The following is a 23,802-nucleotide window of genomic DNA, read 5'->3' as shown; positions in this document are numbered from 1 at the left end:
AGAACCGGATTTTTACCCACCATCTCTGCCATATTTTTAGGGTGCTAAATGTTGCACTTCTTTTCCCAAGAGTCCAATAATCCTCGGTGGTTGTGCAGCGGAACCACATCATGTTAATTAACCCACATACCACATCTGGTGCAAGATCCGACTACCGTGCTTACGATGGATGTCTATAATGGTTATCAATATAGACTTCTTGTCCTGGTTCAACGCTGTGTAACGGGCACCACCACCAGCTTACACACATGTTGGTGACCGCGCTTCGGGTTCCATCAACGGGCTCGACAGTCTGCAAGAGTCTGGCCATCACACCCCTCCCTCCCGCAGACTATCGCTGCTAATTATATAGTCAACATTCCAGTTTAGATTGAGAAAATTATCGTCAGCAAGCGTTTTTTTTCACACACAGTCTGGATTTGGCAATTCGTTTCCCCGCTCTCTCTCTGTTGTATGCCCCAAGGTAGGTGGTACCCCACGGCATCGGGCTCTTACAAAACTTTCTTCTGTCATGAAGTCATGGAAAGACCTTGCTAGGTAGTCTAGTGTGTGTGCAGAAGCAAACTGCGAACTCAACGGTAGCAACCCGTGATCAGACCGCTAGTGACGCCCCAGATAGATTGGGGGATCGAGAAAGGGCCGTGGCACTGGGAACCCGCTGGGAGCCCTTGGCTTGGGCGATATTTGCCCACTTCTATGCCGTTAGCTTACCAAGAATATTGATTTTCTGGCTCCTTTCGATGTATGAATAGCATCGAGCACGCTAATCGTGTCCCAGAAAAAAGAGACCTCTGCATTCTTTCCATTATCGTAATCCTGCTTGTGTTCCGTTCTGAGGGCGGGGTTGGTGTTGGAGTGGTGGGTGGACGGGTGGTTTGTCCTACACCCGGTAGTTTATGTACAACTAGGGCAGAGATATGCCCATCACAGACACCTCTTCCTCTTCCTCGCTAGGAATTTCTTCCGGATGCCGCTGTTCTCTGACCGTAGGTGGCCACATGGCCAGTCACATTCTTTTTTCTCCACAGCCCCCGAGAGTGTGCCCGGAGTCGCAAGTGGATAGGAGGCTTCAGGGCTGAAACTTTTGCTAGGGAGGGCTGAAAAGGAAGTTTGCGTGTCGTTCGTGGCTTATGCGGGTCGTTTATGTCAAACTTGACTTGCGGCTGTTACAGATGGGCATACGAGGGAGTGATCGTCTCGGAGTGCTTCTAGATCACTGGTTAGTGGTGTTACGCTGGTAGACTACTGCCACTGAGCTGAAGAGGCTTGGGGATGTGGTTCTAGACTGTTGCTGTGCTGGCTGAACAAGGACCACGCACATGACCTTCATATCTTGAAGCTATTTTGAGCTCACCGTGATTCGGCTTCGATCTCGTTAAACACCACTGAGATGACACATGGGATCGTCGCCTTCAATGTCACGCAGCTCACAACGAAACCCACATGCAAAATGTACCTACCTTGGGCTTAGGCAATGACAACAAAACCTGGCAGACATAGCCTCCAATGACTGCTTCACTTCTCAAACATGAAACATAACCAGGCTTTTAGTTGGTGCAATGGGACCATTCACTTCCAATAAGAAAGACAGCTTTGTATGTGGAGTATTTAGTCTTTCAACTGACTCTGCAAGGCAGCAGTGGGTTCGTGGTTTTCTGGGGTTTGATCTTAGCTTTGCCCGACACGTGGAAGTTGAACGGTGGTGAATGAGCTGGCCAATGATGATTGTGGAATTACCTGACTGGCTGGCTTCATCTGATGCGTTTTTTATCTTTTTTTGTGGATCTGTGTGATCAAGCTTGAACATCAAGAGGAAACATGTGACTTGTGATGACGAGGAGTCAGGGAAGGATGTTAGTACTGAGCCACGTTCGGAGAGAGAGCAGAGGATATATATCAGGTCAGTACAATTCAGGGCAATAACTTTGAATAGAGGGAAAGGACTTGAGACATCTTTATAGGGCCCCAGCAACCCTCTTGTCTATGAGGACTTAGACAAGTGGCTTCGTGATATACCATGGGCAAGAAGCTTATAATCGTAGCAAGATTGTGTATCTAGCGTGAAAGCTATGCTAATGTTGAATGGTATACCCAGTTCTTTTCACTTAGATAACTTCCGTGTGTGAGGACTGAAATGAAAAGTGATGCTGTGAGGCACTCAGTAGACCCACCGTTCACGACTGAGTCCAGACAGACCCTCTAGATTTGATTTGATGATTAGTCTGATAGCAGAATTCTCCGCTGATTTTCAGCACATTGCTGTGGATTCCGTATTACCACTGAGCAGTCCTTGGAAGTAATGTTGTGATTGTTTAGCATCTTTTCTTTTCGCGTTCTAGGACAACTTTGTAAATTTCGGCAGATGTGAGGTTGGACTCACAGTGATATCTTTCTAGGGGTGAAACGAGATAAGTTGCCTTTGTTGTCACACTCGTCTAAAGAGGTAGTCTGCTGTTGACTTTGACGTGGGATCACTTCAACAGCGGCCGTGTTGAACAGCCGCAAAGCAAAGGAAGGTCCACGTGGTGAGCAGCAGATTCCACATATAACGAAGCAGGGAATGGCTGGTCCTTGTCTAAAGATACGCCCCTTTTCCCCTAAGAATAGCATTATAACCACAAACGTATTGGTTCTCAAAACATGATCATTCGAGTCGAAGCGTCGGTGTCATGAACTCACCAAGGCAAAGTGAACCTGTGACTGTTATGGTTATGGTGAATAGTGCATCTCTGCCACATGACTTTCTGACCCTTAGCTTCCGTGACAGCCATGTCACCAGTTAAAGTGAATAAACTCATATTCGCGCCTTCTGGAGTCTTCAATGATGTGGGTAATTTCCAAGAGCCACTCTGAAGAAAGAAAGGAGAACTTCAACAGGATTGAACATCCAAAGTGATGTCATGCCGTATCCTGTGTGACTGTGAGCTTCAGTCTTGCTCAGGGGAGCATGTGATGCCTCAGGTTATTGGATGGATGACAATAGCTACCTATCCATGAGTGAATAGGCTGGGAGCTGCAACCGGGTCCTTGACAGGTCTTGACACTGGCCAACTCTGTTTCTTTGACAGTGCTAACGTACAGTTGAAGCTATTGGAACTGGACGAAGTGCCAGGTCTCCTTGCTATTGTTAAGACCCTTTTTGCTATTATGAGGTTTACAGTTAGCATTGTTTAGACTCGAGAGCAAAGTATCAGATTGTGGACAGAATAATGGCAGTTCCAATGTGAAAACCCAAGAGCAGTCTCCATTTAATTGTTCACGAGGTGAGCTCAAAGTGAATCGTCCCACATCTGGAGGCTTATCGGGGCTTATCGGTCATGGTGGGGCAGGTGGCGCTAACCTTTATTGGTTAAAGTTTAGAGCAGCACCACCAGTGGTAAGGCAAGGATGAGTCGCAAATGTGTATGACTGCACACGAAATTCTTCCAAATACTATATCCCACCCTTTGCTTTTGGTCGGCATCTTCCTCCACCGGCAATTCCGCAAACCACGCAACGCAGCCACCGCGTCGCCCTCATAAAGAAAACTTCGCCGAGTACTTGATCGAGCGACCAAACCGGCGCGCCGAAACAACCACAGGAAGACCCCAAAACCAACTACCCCGCCGCCGAACGAAGCCATCACCATGTCGGCCAACGACAAATTCGGTAACGATATCCCCGAGTCGGATTCAGACTCCGGCGAGTCCCAGGTCGATATCCATGATTCCGACAACGACCTCCTCGACAAGCCCAAGTCGGCCCTGAAGAAGAGCGCCCCTGCCCCAGTTGTCCAGAGACCACCTCTGCCCCCTCAAACAGACCCCAAGGACCTCGACATCAAGAGCCTTACCCCCCTCACAGCCGAGATTATTGCGCGGCAAGCGACCATCAACATCGGTACTATCGGCCACGTCGCTCACGGAAAGTCCACAGTCGTCAAGGCCATCTCTGGCGTCCAGACCGTTCGTTTCAAGAACGAACTGATCCGCAACATTACCATCAAGCTGGGTTATGCCAACGCCAAGATCTACAAGTGCGATAGCCCAGAATGCCCAAGGCCGACATGCTACAGGAGCTACAAGAGCGAGAAGGAGGTTGACCCTCCTTGCGAGCGTGAGGGCTGCACAGGAACTTACAGACTGTTGCGCCATGTCTCGTAAGTATCACACAGAGGCGAGCGGCTGCTGAGGAAAGTTGCTAACAAGAACCAGCTTTGTTGATTGCCCCGGTCACGATATTCTCATGAGTACCATGTTGTCAGGTGCCGCCGTCATGGACGCCGCCCTTCTTCTCATTGCCGGTAACGAATCTTGCCCTCAGCCTCAAACCTCTGAGCATTTGGCCGCCATCGAGATTATGAAGTTGGACAAGATCATCATTCTCCAGAATAAGGTCGATCTTATGAGAGAAGAGGCTGCCAAGCAGCACCACGAGTCTATTCTCAAGTTCATCAGAGGCACAGTCGCTGGCAAGTCGCCGATTATCCCCATTTCGGCCCAGCTCAAGTTCAACATCGACGCCATCAACGACGCTATCGTCAATACCATCCCCATCCCTCCTAGGGATTTCTCCATGGACCCCCACATGATCGTCATTCGGTCGTTCGACGTCAACAAGCCCGGTGCCGAGATTGAGGAGCTTAAGGGTGGTGTTGCTGGTGGTTCCGTTCTTCACGGTCTGCTCAAGCTCGGTGACGAGATTGAGATCCGCCCCGGCATCGTTACTCGCGACGAGAGGGGTGATCTCAAGTGCACGCCCATTTTCAGCCGTATTGTGTCTCTCAACTCTGAGGCCAACGAGCTGAAGTACGCCGTTCCCGGCGGTCTTATTGGTGTCGGTACCCGCATCGACCCTACCCTCTGCAGAGCCGATCGTCTTGTCGGTTTCGTCCTCGGTCTCAAGGGCCGCCTCCCCGACATCTACAGTGAGATCGAGGTCAACTTCTACCTCCTCCGCCGCCTCCTCGGTGTCAAGACGGCCGACGGCAAGCAGGCCAAGGTCGACAAGCTTGCGAAGAACGAGGTTATCATGGTCAACATTGGTTCCACCTCCACCGGTGCCAAGGTTGTTGCCATCAAGAAGGATGCTGCCAAGCTCCAGCTTACATCTCCTGCTTGCACAAAGATTGGCGAGAAGGTTGCGCTTAGCAGACGTATCGAGAAGCATTGGCGTCTCATTGGTTGGGCTACCATCGCTGCGTAAGTTTTCCCCCTCTGGTTTTCTTGATCTTCATGAATATTTTGCTAACTGAGTCAAACAGTGGCGTAACGGTCGAGCCCGTCACCGCTTAAACACCCTACTATATTTTGATGATAATGACGGTAGAATGAGAGGGGTTCTCATCTGCTCTTTGCTGCATGGTTCACAAAATGTTAGGCAGGGAGGCGGGGGGGGTGGTGGTGTTTATATGCCAAGACTGGGGTAGAGTAGCGAAAATAAAGGGATTGCCTGTTTTTTTCTGAATTGCCCACTCGGAATTTATATACGTAGCGATACATAATAACTGCTCATGTGTATTTTCACAGTTGAAAGACATTCATGCAGCTCCGAAAAGGGCGTCCTCAAAGTCATGCCAGCAAACAGAACTTTATGTTTGACAGAAAGCATGGATATCTGGATCAACAGTTGCATCTTCGCTCAAAGGTCCAGTAGTGTGTCTAACTTGGTCTATTATCTCTATAATTTTGCCTCCTGTGCAACCTTTTTCTCCCCCTTCATTAACTAGTAACTGCCGTAATAAATCAAAAACCTCAAGGTAACCTGCTTGGAACCTTTCTGCCCTTTTCGTAACCTTTCCCTTTCCAACACTTTTTCTGTCCTTGTAATTCCGTTCAACCCCCTTTCCCAGTCTACTTCCTAGCCTTCCTAGCATGCTTCACCAAGTTCTCAATCACCTTCTCAAACGCCTCCCGATCCCCAATCTTCTCGTCCATCTTCTTCTGCCAATAATCCAGCACGTCCTTTGCCTCAAACTGCATCTTCTCCAACCTCTCCACATGCGCCCTCAACTCCTTGTCTGTCATCCCGTTCATCGCCTCGTCGGTGGTCATGCACAGCTGCCTTGCCTTTAGCAAATCCAAACTCTTCTCTTTGCTGTCTACACCCTCTGATGTCTGAGGTTGTTTCTTTGACGCCCTGGGGGGTTTGAGGTTTCCTTGGGAGTCGACCGATGTTGTCGATGCGGCCGCGCGGACGCGGGAGACACTCCTTGAGTCGCCAGATTGGAATGAGCCATTGGATGTTGACCGGTGGAGGGAGGGGAGGACGAGTTTCTTTTGCTTGGAGGCGGGCAGGATCTCATCTAGGTCTACCGGCACGCCGAGGGAGACCAGGAAGAGCCGGCGGATGCGGGAGCGGATCCAATCTGGGGGTTGGAGCGGGGGAGGGGCGACGAGTTGGGACCAGAGGGAGGCGGACCGGGGGGTGAGGAAGACGGGGTTTTCGTTGGAGAGGGAGGGCAGAGGGTCGACGGCGTCTGGGGGTGGGAAGAGGGCCGAGAGGTAGGGCTCGGTGAGGGTGTGGATTTCGGAGGGGTCGAGGTCGTCAAAGGTGGGTATAGGCTGAGATGGACAAAGTCAGCATATGATATATAGGTTGGATGGGCAATGAAGGCTTACAAATGATAGGGCGGGGGCAGCTGGTGCTGGGGCCGGAGCTGGCGCCGCTGCTGGTGGAGGAGGTGCTGGCGGTGTCTCCTCGACTTGTTGGAACCCGTCGTCAAAGTCACCAAAGTCATCGTCGTTGCCGCCCTCTTCAAAGTCGTCAAAGTCATCCCCAAAGTCGTCATCATCATCTTCATCGCCCTCCACCGCATCATCTCCACCCTCGGAAGGCCCCAGTGACGTGGGGCTGAGTGGCGCGGGTCTTTTACTGGCATTTGACGACTTTCTTCTGGAGCGTGTCGACACAGGAGTACTTAAAGACGGTGATATTGGGGCATCTACGCAGGAAAACCACACGTCAATACCGGCTGAGCTATAGAAGAACAGAAAAGAGAGTGAAAGCGTGTAGAGCAGGCTGGCTGTGCTAGAAAAAAAGGCAAGAACTACGCATCCGTACCATTATCTTCCACCCTCTTCCCGTCAGCCTTGATGGTCACATCCGGATGCGGATCCGACTTGTGTCTCTCCTCCACCTCCGGGTGTGTCACTGAGCCCTCAGCATCTGGTGCCTCCTCCACCACTGTCTTGGGAATAGGATGTCCGCCAGGGGTGGGAGACCGGGCGTGACGTTCCGGTTCGGCGGGTGTTGGGTCGAGGGGGTCGGGGATGATAGCTATCTCGTCCGGCTCGGCGTCCCCTTCTCTCTTGCTGTAAGCCTCGGTGCCGGGGACTTCCCCATAAGCAGGCTTGTCATCGACCCTCTCGACTCTGGTTCTCGGGATGGGTGACGGAGGCGCTGACCCAACTGGCCCAGACTGGGCGTCGGAATAATGTTCTTCGGAATCGGATTCCGCTGGAAAAAGTTAGTTTCGCGCATTGTTTCCAAGTAAGAAGTAGAAAGAAGTCTGGCAATAGTACCTAGGTCATGAGCACCAGGGTCAACGGTGCCACGCCTCTCAGGAGGCGACAAGCTGTTTCTTCTTTCAGATGACATCGTGTCTGTTGTGAGAAGAACGAAGATTGTATGTATGTTCTTTCCCTCAAAGAGCAACGGTTTCTTAGTGGTTGGCGGTTTCACTGAGAGACAGGTGGGTGGGAGGGGTCAAAGGGGAAGGGGAACCTTGAAGGCTGCAGGAGTTGTGTTGTGCGCAAAAGGGTGGTGAGGTAGCACTCCTGATGCACGATTAAGTGGCGGCAGAAGCAGGGTCAGGGTTCTGGAACAGGTTGGGTACGCATACATGGACGTAGTTCTTTTGTAAACTGAAGAGACAAGACAATCGGGAGGGGCCAGGTCAGGTCGGCTGATCAGTGACTTGCGAGCTGGAGTTGAGCAGTGTGGAGGGACGATGGAATCCAATGCGGAGCTCGAGATGGTTGTGCCCCACACGCTAGACTAGTTGAATGGGAGGAGAGTGGGGCATTGCACACTCTCAGCCTTGTGCTCTGTGCAACGTTGGGTGGATGCTTGGCACCTTGGGCGCGTGCAACTGGTGAGGCTGACGGAGCTTTTTTCCTGGCGCGGTTCGACAGCTGCCAAAAAGTCCAATCAATCGCGACGCTCTGCTCTGCTTTGCGCTTCTGCATCGAAAAGTCAACAATCGAAGCGACTTTGCTACAGCAACATCTCAACCCACTTTCTTGCGATCAAAGCTGCGGCACGTCTCGGAATTCCATCAACAAGGCCAATTGCATCAACAAAGCTCGACATCGCGACCAAAGGGTGCTCTCTTTGCGCTCTCCCTTAGCTGCCTCTCCAAGCGACTGGGGTTGTGTTGGGCTGCTTGGAGCTCTTATCGCCTCTCTTCTAAGTCGCCAACCTCAACACTCCGTCCTTTTCCCAGACTTGCCATCGTCGATCGGAAGCATCACGACCGTAAACATGTCCTTCACATTCGGCACACCATCATCCAACGCTGGCTCGGGTGCGGCGAACACCTCAGCGGCGCCGGCTGGGGGTAGCATATTCGGAGCAGCTTCAGGAGCTACAGGAACCACAGGAACTCCATCATTCTCTTTCGGCAACTCAAGTTCAGCCGCGGCCGGATCGACCACACCAGCCGGCGGTAGTCTTTTTGGCAACACAACAGCCGCCGGCGCCGCGAAACCGGCTGGGAGTCTTTTTGGCACCGCCGGAGCCTCGACTGCAGCGCCTGCCACCGGAGGAGGCCTGTTTGGAGGGGGTGCTGGGGCTTCAGCAGGAGGCAGTTTATTCGCCAAGCCTGCTGGGACAACAGGGACGACTGGAACTACTGGGGCGATGTTTGGAGGTGCTTCGACTGCTGCCCCGGCCGCCACGACAGCAGCTCCATCGTCCCTGTTTAACAGTGCAACTGCTGCCGCTCCAGCGAAGCCGCTTTTTGGAGGTGCTGCTCCTGCCGCCTCTGGCACGACTATAGGGACACCAACAACGGCTGCTGGGGGTTTGTTTGGGGGTGCGTCGACCACACCAACGACTGCCGCCGCCGCGAAACCAGCCGGTAGCTCACTGTTTGCAGGTGCCGGCGGCAGTGGAGGAAGTCTGTTTGCGGGGGCCACAGGTGCTGGTGCTACATCAACTCCCGCTAAGCCATTGTTCGGTGGTGCCGCCGCCGGTGGATTAGGCTCAACTACCCCAGCCGGCGCTCCTCCAGCGGATGCCGCGAAGCCAGCAGCCGGTAGTTTGTTCTCGACGGCTAATACCACGACAAAGCCTGCTGTTACTGCCCCGGCCGCCGGGGGCCTATTTGGTGCAACAACCGCCCCGGCGGCCAGCAATCTCTTTGCACCCAAGCCGGCTACCACTGCAGCTCCTGCCACCACCGCCCCTGCTGCTTCGACACCGGCAGCTGGTGGTCTTTTCTCAAACCCTGCTGCAACTACTGCTCCCGCCGCGACAACTGCTGCTGTCACTACGGCCCCAGCGGCCGAGGGTCTCTTTGGTGCTGGAGCTGCTACTACTACGGCCCCAGCGGGTGCTTCCAAGCCAGCCGGCACTCTGTTCGGAACGGGAACCCCGGCGACCACCTCGGCGGCTACTACCTCCGCCACACCAGCCGCTACCACGGCCCCGGCAACCGGGGGTCTCTTCGGAGCTCCCGCGGCAGGCACCACAGCGCCTGCTGCCACCACAGCTGCTGCTACTTCCTCCGCTCCCGCAGCTGGAGGTCTCTTCGGACCCAAGCCCGCGGCTACAACCACGACCACCACCCCCGGCCTCACACCCTCCAACCCAGCCCAGACAGCCGCCAACCTCACAGCTTCCACCCTCGGCCCCACCTCCCAGCTCCCCCGTCTCAAGAACAAGACCATGGACGAGATCATCACCCGCTGGGCGACAGACCTGTCCAAATACCAAAAGGAATTCAAAGAGCAAGCCAACAAGGTCTCGGAGTGGGATCGCATGCTCGTCGAAAACGGCGAGAAGATCCAGCGCCTGTTCAACTCCACCCACGAAGCGGAGCGCGCCAGCAACGAGATTGAGCGTCAGCTCCAGGGGGTGGAGAGCCAGCAGGAGGAGCTGGGGGCCTGGCTGGACAGGTATGAGCAGGAGCTGGACGAGCTGTATGCCAAGCAGGGGGTGAATTTGGCGCGGGAGGAGCAGATCACGGGGCCGGATCAGGAGAGGGAGAGAACGTACAAGCTGGCGGAGAAGCTGACGGATCGGCTGGACGATATGGGCAAGGATTTGACAAAGATGATCAAGGAGATTAATGACATGAGTGGGAGTTTGGGGAGGGGAGGGATGAGTGATGATCCGGTATGTTTTGTTCTGTGTATAACCCCTTGTCTGCTGATGGTTTACTGATGTCTTTTGAATTGTGTAGCTCTCTCAGATTGTCCGCGTCTTGAACAGCCACTTGACGCAACTGCAGTGGATCGACACCAACGCCAAGGCTCTCCAGGCCAAGGTCCAGGCCGCGCAGAAGACGACGGGGAATATGGGCGGTGGGAGTGTCAAGGAGACGGAGAGCAATGCTGCCGAGAGCTTTTATCGGTCCTATCGGGGGGGCGGTTTCAAGTAAAATCATCATGATGGGGTTGAAGGAATGGCGGGGAGATGATGGAAATATGTAATCAGTCCTCGACAGGAAGGGGGGTGGAAAAGTTGCCCCGGAGTATTAGCGGTCAACAAACAACAACAACAACAACACAAATGATGGGTATCATTTGGAGTGGGTGGGTGGATGGGTGTTGAGGGTTTTGTGTGAGGGAGTTTTTTGTTAAATGGAAAGTTTTGTTAGATTTTTTTGATACCGGTAGCTTTGGTAGCTAACAAGATTGAGGGTATCACTGGGCCTTTGGCAGAGATAAGTGATTTGTAGATTTGTTCACGTCTGCTTTTTTTCGAATTTGCGTGCAAAGACAAGGCCGTGCTGATCGCAAAATCAAGCAGGTAGACAAAGTCAAGAGCAGAAAAAAAGGCTATGTACTCGTACAACTGAGTTCACAATTCATGTCAACTCATTATCTTCCTATTCTCTCTCCTCTTTCTTTCCTGGCTGTTGTTCATGGTTGGTGCCATGATTTCATTGAGTGATGATGTGGCTGGGCAAATTGGAGTTTGACAGCCAAGCCGAGAAGAGCGCGTGGTTATTAACCTTGTAGATAAATATTTAGTTGTGCTCGCCACCCTGCTCCTTGGTGATCTCGTCGCTGTTTTTGAATACATCAGTACAGGGAGTTCAAGGGTATAATAGAGCCTGACTACTGACATGTGGTCAGAGAGCTTCTGGAGGTGGTCCTGCTGCTCCCTGAGCTTTTGTCTGAGGGCGATGAGCTTCTCCTTCTCGCGCTGGCGGATGGCAAAGTCCTCCTGGGCCTTCTCGCGGCGCTGGAAGGCATCACTGTTTCGTTTACGATGTTAGCTGATTATGTATTCTTCCCTGGTTTTTGTGATTGATATGCGTGGTAGTTTGGAGACAAATAGGAGGGGTATGCCTGAGCCGGAGTGGCCGCCGGGATACACCTGGCTGCAGAGGGGGAGGGAGCTTCGGCTCGGGCCAGGGAGCTAGGGAGGTTGATGTCATGACCCTGCTTTGCTCTAAATCCTCATCCGTAGAGCTCCTCTCTTCCCCCCGCGAGCTCCGGCATAACCTCGTGTCTGTATTCCTTCGTGATTGTTGGAGGGGCCGGGTGCGTCATTATGTTATTGAGGTAGAAGGAAGATGAACGTACCCCTGGCCGCCGGTCTTGGGGGGAGCGCCGGTGTCACCAGCAGCCATGGCGCGCGAGGTAATCGCGAACGAGCGGGAGAAGAGCGCCGGGCGGGCGACCTTGGTGAATGATGTGCGAAGCATTGTGATTGGTGTTGTGGGGGTCGTCTTTGAGAGTTAGAAAGAAAGGTGTCAGCAGATTGCAATTGGTCTTGAATATTATATGCCGGTGATTTGTTCAATGACTGGGAGAGGGAGAGAGAGAGAGAGGAGGATCTTACAACTGGGAACAATTGTTTTCAGTTTCTTGAGATGACGGAGTAGTTCTGGGGAGAACCGATGGTCTGATCACAAGTTTGAGCAGGTAAGCTTCAAAGAGGAAGTGGAGAGCTTTTCTACCTTCGGGAGTTCCCAGCAGGTCGAGTGGACGTCAAAGCTTCCGTCGAAGCGGGACAAGACGGCGGGTTCGAGGTTGATGGCCCCACTGTTTTGTACAGCCCACCTTGTTCGTATCGGCTATGACGGGGTGGCCTGAGGCAATCACCCCACTGATGAGCGGCAGACACTGTTGTTGACAGGCAACGGAGCTTTGATGTTCATTTTGCGGGGATACCCGTTGCCCCGCAGTTTGTATCTCCTCAGTTTCTCAACCTCTCATGTTGGCACCGATAGAATAGCTCTAGAACACTGGCTGGGTTCAGGTCGTATGGGAAGTGTTCTCGGCCTTGGCTCGTGAGAGTCAACATACTGTGGCTTGCTTAATCATTCTACATAGCCACTCTCGATAGTCCTATCTCCAATGCCCAAAGCACCCCAGGCAAGGCTGAGATAGATCAAGTTAGCAATGACAAAAAGGATTCGCTTGTTTCATCGGCGTTGATATTCTGAGCCATATTTGCAATTCATTCCGAGCAAGCATTGCAGTCGTGTAGGAGCCGACCTAGGAATGTGAAGGGTCCCAATCTGATATATAGGATCACGATTTGACTGCTGAACGTTCTAGAAATCTGTCTTAACCGATGCCAGGTAGTGGTCGGTGGAACTGGCTGCCCGACCCCTCTGTGTGTTGGCATATGCCTGACCGCCATAATAAACTGTAGGTAAGAGCAAATAAACCTTGGGGGTTTGTCTATGTTGGGGGTTGGAGGGTGATGCTGGACTGGGACTTCTCTGATGGGATGTGGCTCGGTGTTTCTTTTTATGGCGATGTGTCTTGACATTAGGATTGGGACAAGGCAGCAAGTTTCAGAGACGCCACTCCTGAATGTCGCAAGTTGGCGCTGGCTGATGCCAGTCAAGTCAAAGCAGTGACGTACTTGGGCCTGGCGCGTCGTTTGACTTGTCACGTGTTGATCTTTCCATCGGGTGGTAATCGGGTCCTAAACAGGAGTGGACAAGGGGGGGGGGGCAGAGGGGCTTTTGCACAGGCCCCTTCGCCCACCCAAATTTCACTGGTCGTCACCCCGTCCAGGCCAGCCCACCCACGGCATCCCGCTCGCCTTGTGGTTGTCGCTGGTGCTTTCCGCCTTGCCCCTTCCCTCATTTCCAACTTTGCATCCAAAACCGGTGACTCTACTCATTTCCACCCTTCATCCCCAAACCTTCAGACGTTAGACATCGTCCACTGTCCACCAACTTTCTACTCACGAACCTCGCTCCGCGAACTCTGCGCTCTCCCCAGAACAACACACATTACTCGATTCCTTAGTTCTACCGAAGGTGAGTCTGCAGCATTGCCGTCCCCGTCCCCCCGTCTCCCCCCCCCCATCCGCCTCCGCTGCATCTACCAGCTGCACCGCTGCAACACCAAAACCTGGCCCCTCTGTCGTCATCGCCACTGCGACCATATGCCTCCTCTGGACGATGAGTTGTGGAAGACGGCATCGAGAGAGGGCTCCTGGACGCGGCGAGCTCATGGCATCTTCAATTGCCCCTTTTCGGCGGCCAACACACGAACGACGCCCAAGGCCTGGACAGGGCTGCGCTGCGCATGCCCCACCGAGAGCGGGGAGCATCCTTTGCTTGCCCAAGCCATGAAGTCAGCACGGTGCTTGCGCAATCGCATGCCTATCGCAAGCCTGTTGAGATTGTCCAGAACGACCGACACTTGCTTCCTGCCATTATTTTACAATTCTTCCTTGTTCGCCCGCACTTGCCCATCACGACCGACATTCAACACACATTCACCCTCGAAGGCGGAGCTCACCGATTACCTACATTGCCCTGCTGCCTTGGACAGTCTCTGAACCAACGCGCGCTAACTTACCACTCAACTTACACAGATAATCATCAAAACCGACAAAATGGGTCATGAAGATGCTGTCTACCTCGCCAAGCTCGCCGAGCAGGCTGAGCGCTATGAGGGTACGTTTGTCAAGATGATTTTGGGCGTTTGCAGGGTCGCATTCTGACGATTTGACGCCCAACAGAGATGGTTGAGAACATGAAGATCGTTGCCTCCGAGGACCGTGACCTCACCGTTGAGGAGAGGAACCTTCTGTCCGTCGCCTACAAGAATGTCATTGGTGCTAGACGCGCTTCGTGGAGAATTGTCACCTCGATTGAGCAGAAGGAGGAGTCCAAGGGCAACTCTACCCAGGTCGGCCTTATCAAGGAGTACCGCCAGAAGATTGAGGCCGAGCTGGCCAAGATCTGCGAGGACATCCTCTCCGTTCTCGACAAGCACCTCATTCCTTCCGCCAAGACTGGCGAGTCCAAGGTCTTTTACCACAAGATGTTCGTGCCCCTCGATTCTCGGCTTTTGTATGCCTCTAACAATCGCACAGGAAGGGTGACTACCATCGTTACCTCGCCGAGTTCGCCGTTGGCGACAAGCGCAAGGATTCCGCCGACAAGTCCCTCGACGCCTACAAGGCTGCCACCGAGGTTGCCCAGACCGAGCTTCCTCCCACTCACCCCATCCGTCTTGGTCTTGCCCTCAACTTCTCCGTGTTCTACTATGAGATCTTGAACGCTCCCGACCAGGCTTGCCATCTCGCCAAGCAGGCGTTCGATGATGCCATCGCCGGTACGTAGGGTCAAAGTAAGCAAGGAGGTATAGGTACTGACGATGTTGACTACAGAGCTCGACACCTTGAGCGAGGAGAGCTACAAGGACAGCACCCTTATCATGCAGCTGCTCCGCGACAATTTGGTATGTGCAGTCCGATCTAGACGAGGCGGTGCGACGTGCTAACGATTATGTGCAGACTCTCTGGACCTCATCCGAGGCCGAGCCTCCTGCTGCCGCTGCTGATGCCCCGGCCGCTGAGGAGGCGCCCAAGCCTGCCGATGCCCCGGCCGAGGAGGCTCCCAAGCCTGCCGAGTAAAATTTGTCGTTTGTTTTCTTTGTCTCTTGATAGTGATAACCCTGGTTTATCGTTGGTGAATCCCCTCGGCGGAAACGGTGTCTTTGGAGTGCGGACTGGAGATGCTCTCGGGTCGTTGCATGTGTTTAGGCAAAATACAGACTTAGGAGGACTTGTATGAGGCGGTGATTCGCGGTACCTTGAGGGCTAGAGCGCAGCATACACGGAGGGTTTTGCTTTTCCTTTCTCACCCTGCTTGCCTTTTAGACTCTTCGAGACGGGAAGACCGTCTGGACAAGAAAATCCAAAACCCCTTCCCCCACACGGCAGTACTTTTTATACTTGGCTTGTAATCGGCAGTCTTTTGCACCCTTAGGTTGCCCTATAGATTCTGATATACCCAAGTGATTGCTTTCCTCGTGACGGTGTTTTGCTTGCATTCTTTGGTGTCCTTCCTTAGTGGATCACAACGAGGCCCTGAGACATCTTGGTGATCTAGCTGGAGATCCAGATCAACATTGAGATCCTCCACCCCTGACTCGAAAAGAGCGAGTGACGTAGCCAGCTGCATGCTCTCAACTTTGGGTGGGTCTTGAGACTCGGCTTTCATCTCACCTATTTGTGATGAGTCCAGAGATGGCCTTCGCTGTGATATTGATAGGTGACATTCTGGAGGACTCCGACATCTTGAGACTCCACAGGCTGTTCCCTGTTCCGTTCAAAGACGTACGTGAGGTTAAGTATAACCCGGTGCCCTACTCATCACCGCCAACTATACAATGCCAGCTATAGAGTTTGGAAACTCGGGTACAAAGAAAAGGCATCATTGCATGACCAGCCAGTTTGTTTATCAGAGTTGCAGAATCTCTGTCTTTTCGAGAATGATGTATTATGTGTGCGTGTCAAATGGGTAATTGCCCACCCGTCTATTCCGCCCATTCCGTAGTATCACCTCCTCTCCGCAGCAGGTGTCTCCCCCTTTTTCTGTTCTGGAGTCTCCCCCTCCTGATCTTGATCTTGAACAACAACACCAAAGACAACCCTGAGCCACAAACTGCAATCCTGACAGCCGACGACAACCTCTTCCAACCCTCCATTTGCCGCCTCTTCGAGATCTGATTCGTGAACTAGGAATCCTTTGGGGTTGCCGCACCGGCAGGGTTTGTACCACTCATCTTCCTCCTCCCCTTCATGATGAGTGAGGTCGTCCAAGTCGATTGTTTCGATTCCGGTTTGGAGTTTATGTCTCCCTAGCGCTGCTGGGCCAGAACCCGAGGAGGAGAGGGATAGATCGTGGGCTTGGCGGAGGGAGGGGGTGGAGAGAGTGGTGTAGGCTAGTGTTATTTCGTCTATCGTCACTGATGGGGAGGAGGTGGTTGATTTATCCGGGTGGTGAGCCAGCAGGGCGCGGCGGTAGGATTTCTTGAGGGTTTGTTTTATCTCTTCGGGGGTGAGGCCGCTGGAGAAGAGGGAGGGGGGGAGGGAGAGGGTGGTGTAGTGGTTTCGTGGTGGTGGTGTGTCCATTTGGGGGGGCGTAAAACAGTGAATATTGTGGTAAAATGGAGGTGATGGTATTGATGTTCGGTGGCGGTGGTGAGTTGAGGTAGACTTGAGTTGACGATGTAGTTGAAAGAGTGATGAGATGAGCAACCATGAGTGAGAAATATTCACAGAATCACGTGCCTCTCTACTGTGTCTTCAAAGCCATGGATACGAAGTTGAAAAGTCTATAGTAGAGACGTAGAAGAGATTATGTCCTCTACAGGAACATATTGACCGCAGCTGCAGTGGCACACGATGCTCAAGTAGGTACCGATCACTCTTCACATGAGAGGAATCAACTCTGAACTATGATTGTTTAAATATGCAACGCCGCAACGCAGGGAATCGCTATGTCCATGTCACTCAGCACGCCCTCTAATCCCAGCCCAACCCGTTGTTTTGCAGCCAAAGTGATGAATTTTATGGGACCCTGGATATCTACTCGCGTGGATGTAATAAAAGCAACCCGTTTAAAAAGGAGTCTAGATATAAACCCCGCCCAGCCATTTTGGTTCTCAACGCCAGAAAGGGCCAAACCAAGTTAATTACTCTAGGTCGCCCCAAGGAGAGATCATATGCCATGTCCCTGATGCCACCTCATATCCCGAAATGTCCCGAAAACTGTGCACGCGTTCAATCATCATCATCCGTCCGCTGCCTTGGCTGGCGGCGACGGTCGCCCGGGTTACCACTGCTGATACCAGCGCCAGCGAGCTTCTTAGCAAGCTGCTCCTCCTCGGCCTTCCTCGCCTGCTCAACCTCAGCCTGGGCCCTGCGCACAGTGCTGGTGAGACGGTCAACAACCAGCTTGAATTGGTCGATTCTCGTGCCCAACTCGCGCCACTGCTTCTCACCGAAAACACGGTAGGTGGTTCTGTGGACAAGGAAGACCTTTTGCTTCTGAGACAGTCTGCCCTCGACAAGCTTGGCGCGGACAACATCGATTGTCCACATCTCAACGTCCTCAGAGGGGATCTGGAGAGCCTTAGCGATGTTGGCGTACGGGATCTCGCGGTTGGGCGTGCTGGCGGCGAGACTGGCGAAAGTAAGCAGGCGCATCTTGCGCTGCAGCTTCTCGTGGTCAAGCTTCTCCTTCTCGATCCAACCCTCGTGCTCCTCTCTGAAGTCGTTGTAGTCCTCAAGATCTTGCTCAGTGAAGATGTCGAGAAGCTGAGAGTAGACGGGCTGAGAGTCGCTAAGCGCCTGAACGCTTGGGAGGGCACGGAGATCCTGGAAGTCGAACCGGGTGGGGGAAGAAATGGCCATCTTGAGAGCCTTGAGAGAATACTTCTGGGCCTCCTCGCCCTCGGCTTCCTCGCGCTCAAAGGTGGAGAGGGCCTTCAGAATGTAGTGGTATGACTCCCTGAAAATTTAGTTAGCCAGTAATCTTTTGGCATGGCTCCTGTTGATACTCACTCATCATCGCCAGCCTCAGCAGCGGCATCAGCCACATCGATATAGAGCTTGCGCTGATCCTCCGCGTTGGTCTCCCAATCGGCAAACCACGCCTCCAAGTTCTTTAACCGGGGCTTGAGAAGCTCGTACTGGCCGTGTTGGCGAATGAAGCGGATGATCTGCAAGAAAACATTGTACCGGACAGGGTTCGTCTTATCCAGGAGGTTGAAGATGGTGCTGAGGGCGCTCGCGGCAAGGGTGAAGCCGTGGCTTGGCGAGGATGTGATGGGCTTGAGAAGGTTGCTGCAGACAGCAGGAAGATGTCTCTTGGGCTCGTTGGACTGGAGGACAAGGTGGATAAGGAGGTTGATGGCACCAGTGAACTCCTTTTCGGGAACCGTATTCAATACGCCGGAGGCCTTGACGATAGCCTCGAGAGCATCCTCGTTCTTCTCCTTCTCCAACAGGGGTCTGACCTCGTCGCCAACCTGGACGGCATGTTCAGTCTTGGCCGAGTTGGCCTGGATGTAGTCGGCCATCTCCTGGGCCAGCTCGGCGAAGGTGCCATCGACAAAAATCAGCTGAGGGGAAGCCATTCTCGCGGTGTTGTCGGCGTGGGGGGTGTAGGATAAGCCGTAAAATTCGAGAAAAAGTGCGGCGCCTTTGACGACCGAGTCGGTGTACTTGGTAGTGTTGTGGTCCGAGTAGTCGCTCAAATCGGATGGGGTACGGTCGGAATGGAGGTCAGAGAGGGGCTTGGACCGACCGATATCGTGAAAATCTTCTGGTATTGCTGGCGGAGAAATCGCATCCAGAGACTCGTAGGGCGGTAGGGGGCCCGACGGGAGGGTTCGGACTGGTGGGAGCACTTTCTTTGTCGATTCCTGGCCCTCTGCTGCTTTCGCCTTGTCAAACCCTGAGGCGGCAGAATCTTGTTGCCCCGCATTCAATGCCATTTTTCTCTGGATCTGTGGGCGATAAATCACGTGAAAATGGCGCTAGGCGATAAGAAGATAGTTAAGCGAGAGGCGCTAGTCTTGTAGTAGAAGGCGGGGCAGTATCGCCAGCCTGAGCTTTCACTTGAAGTCACTTTTGTCAACAATAGCATGGCGACAATAGTGGGCGCAACAATAGCTCCTTCTTCAGCGACAACTCCAGCCAACAGCGTGAGATGCTGGCCAGAAACATCAGGCTCAAAACTGGCCATCGATGATATCAGCAAACACTAATGGTATTCTGAAGGGATCACCAGCACTATAACTCTCCCAAGCCTCAGTAACTATCTCTTCGCAGGATCAGGGAATAAAAGTCGACAAGTTCTCATGCAAAAATACCAACCGCTTCGAACTGCTGAGCTCCAGATGTCAACCCTGCCTCGACCGACATTATGAAGTGGAACGGGGCTTCCTTGCGCCACATTTGGTGTAAGTCAAGCCACGAGCTGGTTTCTTTGCAGAGGCGGAGCTTGACAGCTGCCGGTCTGCCGCTTAAAGGGGCGGGTCTCCCACGCTGACTGGCCCTCAAGAAAAGCCACGAGGTGCTGTTGACCGAGAATAAAGGGTCAGAAGAAGGGGTTGCTGGGCGAGCAGACTTTGGGATTTGGGTCTTGAAGTCTCAGAAAATCTTGAAAAATCAACATCAAAGGCAACAGCTGACAGTCCAAAGGAGTCACATCAAACTTTCAGTGCGAAGCCCACTTGACCCCAGAGATCTGGACATGACCAGCCCTACGGCAAGACAACGGCACGCCCTCGGTGTCAGCCCCTGCATCAGCTAAGCATCCTGGTTGCGGCGGGTCATTCGAAAGCCCACTGCAAGTGTTGACTGTGGACAAGAAATTGGGAACTGCCGCAATGAGGTGTGTGCTCTCTCGCAATTTCTCGACGGAGCCACCTTCCAACTGCCTTGAACAAGCTTGATGGACCATTTCGAAGGCATTTCCCTTACTCTCGAAGCCTTTCAACGGTCCTTTAGCGCCTTGGCATCTTCAACCTACCATCTTCCAACGCTAGGCAGACCTTTTTCAATGCCTTTCAAATAAATGTCTTCCAACACTTGCCGCGCGATGCCCTTAACCTATCTCTTCACGCCCTTTCAGCTACGCTTGACACCTCACGACAGTTGTACAAGAACTTTCGACCATTGCTTGACGTCTTTAGGAACTGGCGATACTTGTTATTTTGTCCACCCTCGACGATCGTAGACCCCGGTCCCTTGAGTCAGCCGGCGATTGGAGGTGCTCATTGGAGCCTAGCGCACTGTGTACACCAAGAGGCCGCTGAGGCGCTGAGGCGCGGTTCGTTCCTTACCAAGCTCCCGCGAGTGATGCTATGATTTCTTGAGGCAGGAACCACAACGTGCACACCATTCCTTCCTGACATCCATTACCTAGCTCACCCGCCCAGTCGACCCCATTTGGCTGTCTGCCTATTTAACGACTGTCGCACCTGCTACTTAATCACACTATTACAGGCTCATATACAGCCCACGCCGTCATGGCTCCACGATCTGAGGCCAGTCAGCTCAAGCGAGGTCGCGCTGTATGTACCCTCTTCTTCTATGGCGTCACTGTCATACATCGACATGTTCCGCCGATTAATCTCTCTTCTCCTTCAGGGCTCTACGGGCGACGATGCCCCCTCTGAATCATTCAAGAAGCCCCGCCGGTCCGAGCGACTCTCGCAGCGCACCGACAACGACCTGGTCAAGACACCAGTCATCAACAAACAGCATCTTCCATCACCGGTGACACATTTGACGAGCGAAGGAACCGATGAGTTTGCCAAGGAAGCCACGGCGACACCTTCAGAGGGCCGCGTCTCCCAGCGTCGCGACGAGTACATGCATTCTCAAGTGGCGGCCCTCAGTTCTCCTCCCCAGGACACGCAAGCGTTCAGTCAGACACACGTAGACCCCAACGCACCGCTCTCCGATGAGGTGGAAGATGAGGTAAAGGAAGGGGTCTGGGGATACCTACTTCCTATGGACACCCGTTACGGAGGCACCTGTGTGGTGATGAGGAAGAGAGGGTCTTGCCCTCCTTCAGAAACCGTGGCCGGCGCCGTCTCCGGGGCAAAACAGCCTGCTAGAAAAGGCAGGGGGGCTCTTCTCAAAGAGCAGGAGGCTTTCGATCAGAAGCAGAAGTCAGGGAAAGGGCTCTCCTCTGGCGGTTATCTCATTGGGAGACACCCCGAATGCGGTAGGTTTCCAACGCACAGTTACTACTGTGGAAGGCGGTAAGACTGACAGTCAGTAGACATCCAAGTTGATGATCCGATAGTTTCGAACCGTCATTGTCTTTTGTTTACGGAACACAAGGGAAACGACACAGTTGTGATTATCGAGGATCTTTCCAGCAATGGCACATACGTCAATGATCAGCTCGTTGGGCGGAACCAACGGCGTGAGCTTAAGGAGTATGACGAAATTGCTGTCATGGACAAGGCCAGGTTCATTTTCCGGTATCCCAAAAACCGACATGCCAATGCCTTCTTACAGCAATACACGCCCATCGAGAAGCTGGGAAAGGGCCATTTTGCCGAAGTATATCTCTGCATTGAGAAATCCACAGGGCAGCGCTATGCTGTCAAAGTCTTCACCAAGACGCCAGGGGTGGAAGAGCGATCGAAAAACGAAGGCCTCCAGCAAGAAATTGCGATGCTCATGGGTGTTAGCCACCCGAATGTTCTATGCCTCAAGGACACCTTCAACGAACCCAATGCCGTCTATCTGGTGCTGGAGCTTGCGCCGGAAGGAGAGCTGTTCAACTACATTGTGAAGAAGCAGAAACTGAGCGAGTCCGAATGCCGGAAGCTGTTCACCCAATTGTTTCAGGGTGTCAAGTATTTGCACGATCGGAACATTGTGCACAGAGACATCAAGCCAGAGAACATTCTTTTGGTGGACCGTGACTTGCACGTCAAGTTGGCAGATTTTGGGTTGGCCAAGATCATCGGAGAGGAATCTTTCACGACAACACTCTGTGGGACGCCTAGCTATGTGGCACCAGAGATCCTAGCAGATACCCGGAACCGCAAGTACACCAAGGCTGTTGACATCTGGTCACTAGGTGTGGTGCTTTATATCTGCCTGTGCGGCTTCCCCCCATTTTCGGACGAACTCACCAGTGCTGCATTCCCATACTCGCTGTCTGAGCAGATCAGGAAAGGGAAATTCGACTACCCATCACCCTACTGGGACCCAGTTGGTGATCCTGCTTGTAAGTAGCCATTTCCCTGTATTACAAATAGTTGGACAGGATGGACTAACAACTGTGTAGTGGATCTCATCGACTCCATGCTAGTCGTCAACCCAGAGAAGCGTTTCACAGTAGATCAGTGCCTGGCTCATCCCTGGATGACAATGAAGACACCTGGTGTCAATGACAGCACTAATGGTCTTGTCAGCGGCATCCAGGGCTTGGATGTTACGCGCCGCGGTGTCCAGAGAGAGCGGACATTGTTAGCCTCGATTAACACTGTTCAAGTTGTCAACGAGATCCCAGGGGGCGACAAGCCCGACGTCAAGGTCTATACCAAGAACCCAGAAACCACACCCAAGAAAGAGCCCAGACCAGACGATGCCAGAGGCCCGGATGAGTTTTCCCAACTAGGAGGAAAGGGCGACCAAGTGCTTTTTGGGGATGACGGTGATAGCCGGTATTCCGTGAATGATATTACCAACAAACCGAAGGCGAAGGGGAAGGCTAACGGGGCAAAGTAAGCTACTAGGCCAGAGATGGGATGGAAGGAATGAGGATATGCTTAATATTTTAGGTGTGGGATTACACAGAGGGTTCGGACGAACAGCACAGCGCAGGTGTGGATCATGTCTGATCGCGTTTTCATATATGTTTTTACAAGGAGTTTTCAGGGTTGGGTTTATATCTCTACATGGTTGGCGTGTCGGCCAACAAATGTCTGCTTTTGATATCTGTTCTGCAAGGGATGATGGGATGGGATGGAGGAAAGGAGATGGGTTTTCTGATTCTTGGAGTTTTGTATCAGTTTTCATATTTCCTATCACTGGTGGCCGAGGCCCTTGTTCTAGTCACTGCTGTTCAGTTATTAGTTTGTCATTTTTTCTCAGCGAGACACCCAGGTGAATCAACAAAAAAGTTTACATTATGGGTGCGAGTGCATAGTGATGGGACAGCCAGACAGGCAGAAGGGAGATTCATAATATTATATTAGATAGCGGCTACAGTTGACTGTTTCTATCCATAGAAGTGGCAAGATGTTTGTGTGATATTTGGGTGGTAGTACAAGTAGGGTAGGATTATACAAGACCTCCTTTACGGAGGGTAACATCATTTCTCATAACTTTTTAGTTGGGAAGGGTGGTGATGGTGTCACTTGACTGTTCTCGTGTTGGGAGTGTTCCTGCTGATTTTTTTGATTTTTTCCCCTCACAAACTGGGCAATGTTGGAGATGGATGTGAGTCATGCTGCTTTGGTCAGGAGAAGGGGAAGAGGGTTGGTTGTTTGCTAATGGAAACCGACAAGTTTGACGCCTGGTTCAGAGAGATACAGCCAGTCTGACTACTGGCCCTGGTGGGGTTGCCCCTTGATTACCGTGTTCCATACTCGAGATATTCAGTTAGTAAGCTCGCCCCCGATAGTCTCTCTTCTTTGAGGTGTTTTCAATGACGGACACGCATATAATGAAAATATGAGTAGTTCAAACGAAGTTGTTGAATGTCAGATTCCTGTGCTTTGCTCTTCAACCTCTTCAAACCCAACCAACTACCTTACCCAAAAAACAAGAACCTCAGTCCTCCTTATGCTCGCCAGCTAAATGGATATATAGATACACGCGCATGCCTCCAACAAACAAAAAGGC

The 23,802-nt window shown here is 52.6% G+C and overlaps 9 protein-coding genes across 9 annotated transcripts; 4 read left to right on the top strand and 5 right to left on the bottom strand.

The window, feature by feature from the left end:
• Window positions 1–3,626: 3,626 nt before the first annotated feature.
• On the top strand, window positions 3,627–5,273 carry PODANS_1_7930 (uncharacterized protein; the record flags this gene model as incomplete). The annotated part of the gene is made up of 3 exons (XM_001912981.1): window positions 3,627–4,138; window positions 4,194–5,180; window positions 5,243–5,273. 3 exons carry the CDS (start codon window positions 3,627–3,629, stop codon window positions 5,271–5,273), a joined length of 1,530 nt encoding a protein of 509 aa, XP_001913016.1.
• Window positions 5,274–5,831: 558 nt separating this feature from the next.
• PODANS_1_7920 (uncharacterized protein) lies at window positions 5,832–6,923 on the bottom strand (the record flags this gene model as incomplete). The annotated part of the gene is made up of 2 exons (XM_001912980.1): window positions 5,832–6,542; window positions 6,600–6,923. Coding segments are annotated over 2 exons (1,035 nt in total), but the record flags the coding sequence as incomplete, so codon positions are not given.
• Window positions 6,924–7,027: 104 nt separating this feature from the next.
• On the bottom strand, window positions 7,028–7,578 carry PODANS_1_7910 (uncharacterized protein; the record flags this gene model as incomplete). Its single annotated transcript, XM_001912979.1, has 2 exons — window positions 7,028–7,437; window positions 7,503–7,578. The coding sequence occupies 2 exons, from the start codon at window positions 7,576–7,578 to the stop codon at window positions 7,028–7,030; spliced, it is 486 nt and encodes a 161-aa protein (XP_001913014.1).
• Window positions 7,579–8,463: 885 nt separating this feature from the next.
• Window positions 8,464–10,585, top strand: PODANS_1_7900 (uncharacterized protein; the record flags this gene model as incomplete). The annotated part of the gene is made up of 2 exons (XM_001912978.1): window positions 8,464–10,320; window positions 10,388–10,585. 2 exons carry the CDS (start codon window positions 8,464–8,466, stop codon window positions 10,583–10,585), a joined length of 2,055 nt encoding a protein of 684 aa, XP_001913013.1.
• Window positions 10,586–11,019: 434 nt separating this feature from the next.
• PODANS_1_7895 (uncharacterized protein) lies at window positions 11,020–11,860 on the bottom strand (the record flags this gene model as incomplete). Its single annotated transcript, XM_001912977.1, has 2 exons — window positions 11,020–11,407; window positions 11,739–11,860. The coding sequence occupies 2 exons, from the start codon at window positions 11,858–11,860 to the stop codon at window positions 11,020–11,022; spliced, it is 510 nt and encodes a 169-aa protein (XP_001913012.1).
• A 2,159-nt stretch (window positions 11,861–14,019) lies between these two features.
• PODANS_1_7890 (uncharacterized protein) lies at window positions 14,020–14,912 on the top strand (the record flags this gene model as incomplete). Its single annotated transcript, XM_001912976.1, has 4 exons — window positions 14,020–14,080; window positions 14,146–14,452; window positions 14,503–14,744; window positions 14,800–14,912. 4 exons carry the CDS (start codon window positions 14,020–14,022, stop codon window positions 14,910–14,912), a joined length of 723 nt encoding a protein of 240 aa, XP_001913011.1.
• A 1,060-nt stretch (window positions 14,913–15,972) lies between these two features.
• On the bottom strand, window positions 15,973–16,548 carry PODANS_1_7880 (uncharacterized protein; the record flags this gene model as incomplete). The annotated part of the gene is made up of 1 exon (XM_001912975.1): window positions 15,973–16,548. One exon carries the CDS (start codon window positions 16,546–16,548, stop codon window positions 15,973–15,975), a length of 576 nt encoding a protein of 191 aa, XP_001913010.1.
• A 651-nt stretch (window positions 16,549–17,199) lies between these two features.
• Window positions 17,200–18,917, bottom strand: PODANS_1_7870 (uncharacterized protein; the record flags this gene model as incomplete). Its single annotated transcript, XM_001912974.1, has 2 exons — window positions 17,200–17,929; window positions 17,983–18,917. The coding sequence occupies 2 exons, from the start codon at window positions 18,915–18,917 to the stop codon at window positions 17,200–17,202; spliced, it is 1,665 nt and encodes a 554-aa protein (XP_001913009.1).
• A 1,378-nt stretch (window positions 18,918–20,295) lies between these two features.
• Window positions 20,296–22,683, top strand: PODANS_1_7860 (uncharacterized protein; the record flags this gene model as incomplete). The annotated part of the gene is made up of 3 exons (XM_001912973.1): window positions 20,296–21,160; window positions 21,227–22,180; window positions 22,241–22,683. Coding segments are annotated over 3 exons (2,262 nt in total), but the record flags the coding sequence as incomplete, so codon positions are not given.
• Between the last annotated feature and the right edge of the window lie 1,119 nt (window positions 22,684–23,802).

This window comes from Podospora anserina, chromosome 1 (assembly GCF_000226545.1).
Source record: "Podospora anserina S mat+ genomic DNA chromosome 1, supercontig 1".
Lineage (NCBI taxonomy): Eukaryota > Fungi > Ascomycota > Sordariomycetes > Sordariales > Podosporaceae > Podospora > Podospora anserina.
This window is presented reverse-complemented; position numbering and strand designations above follow the sequence as displayed.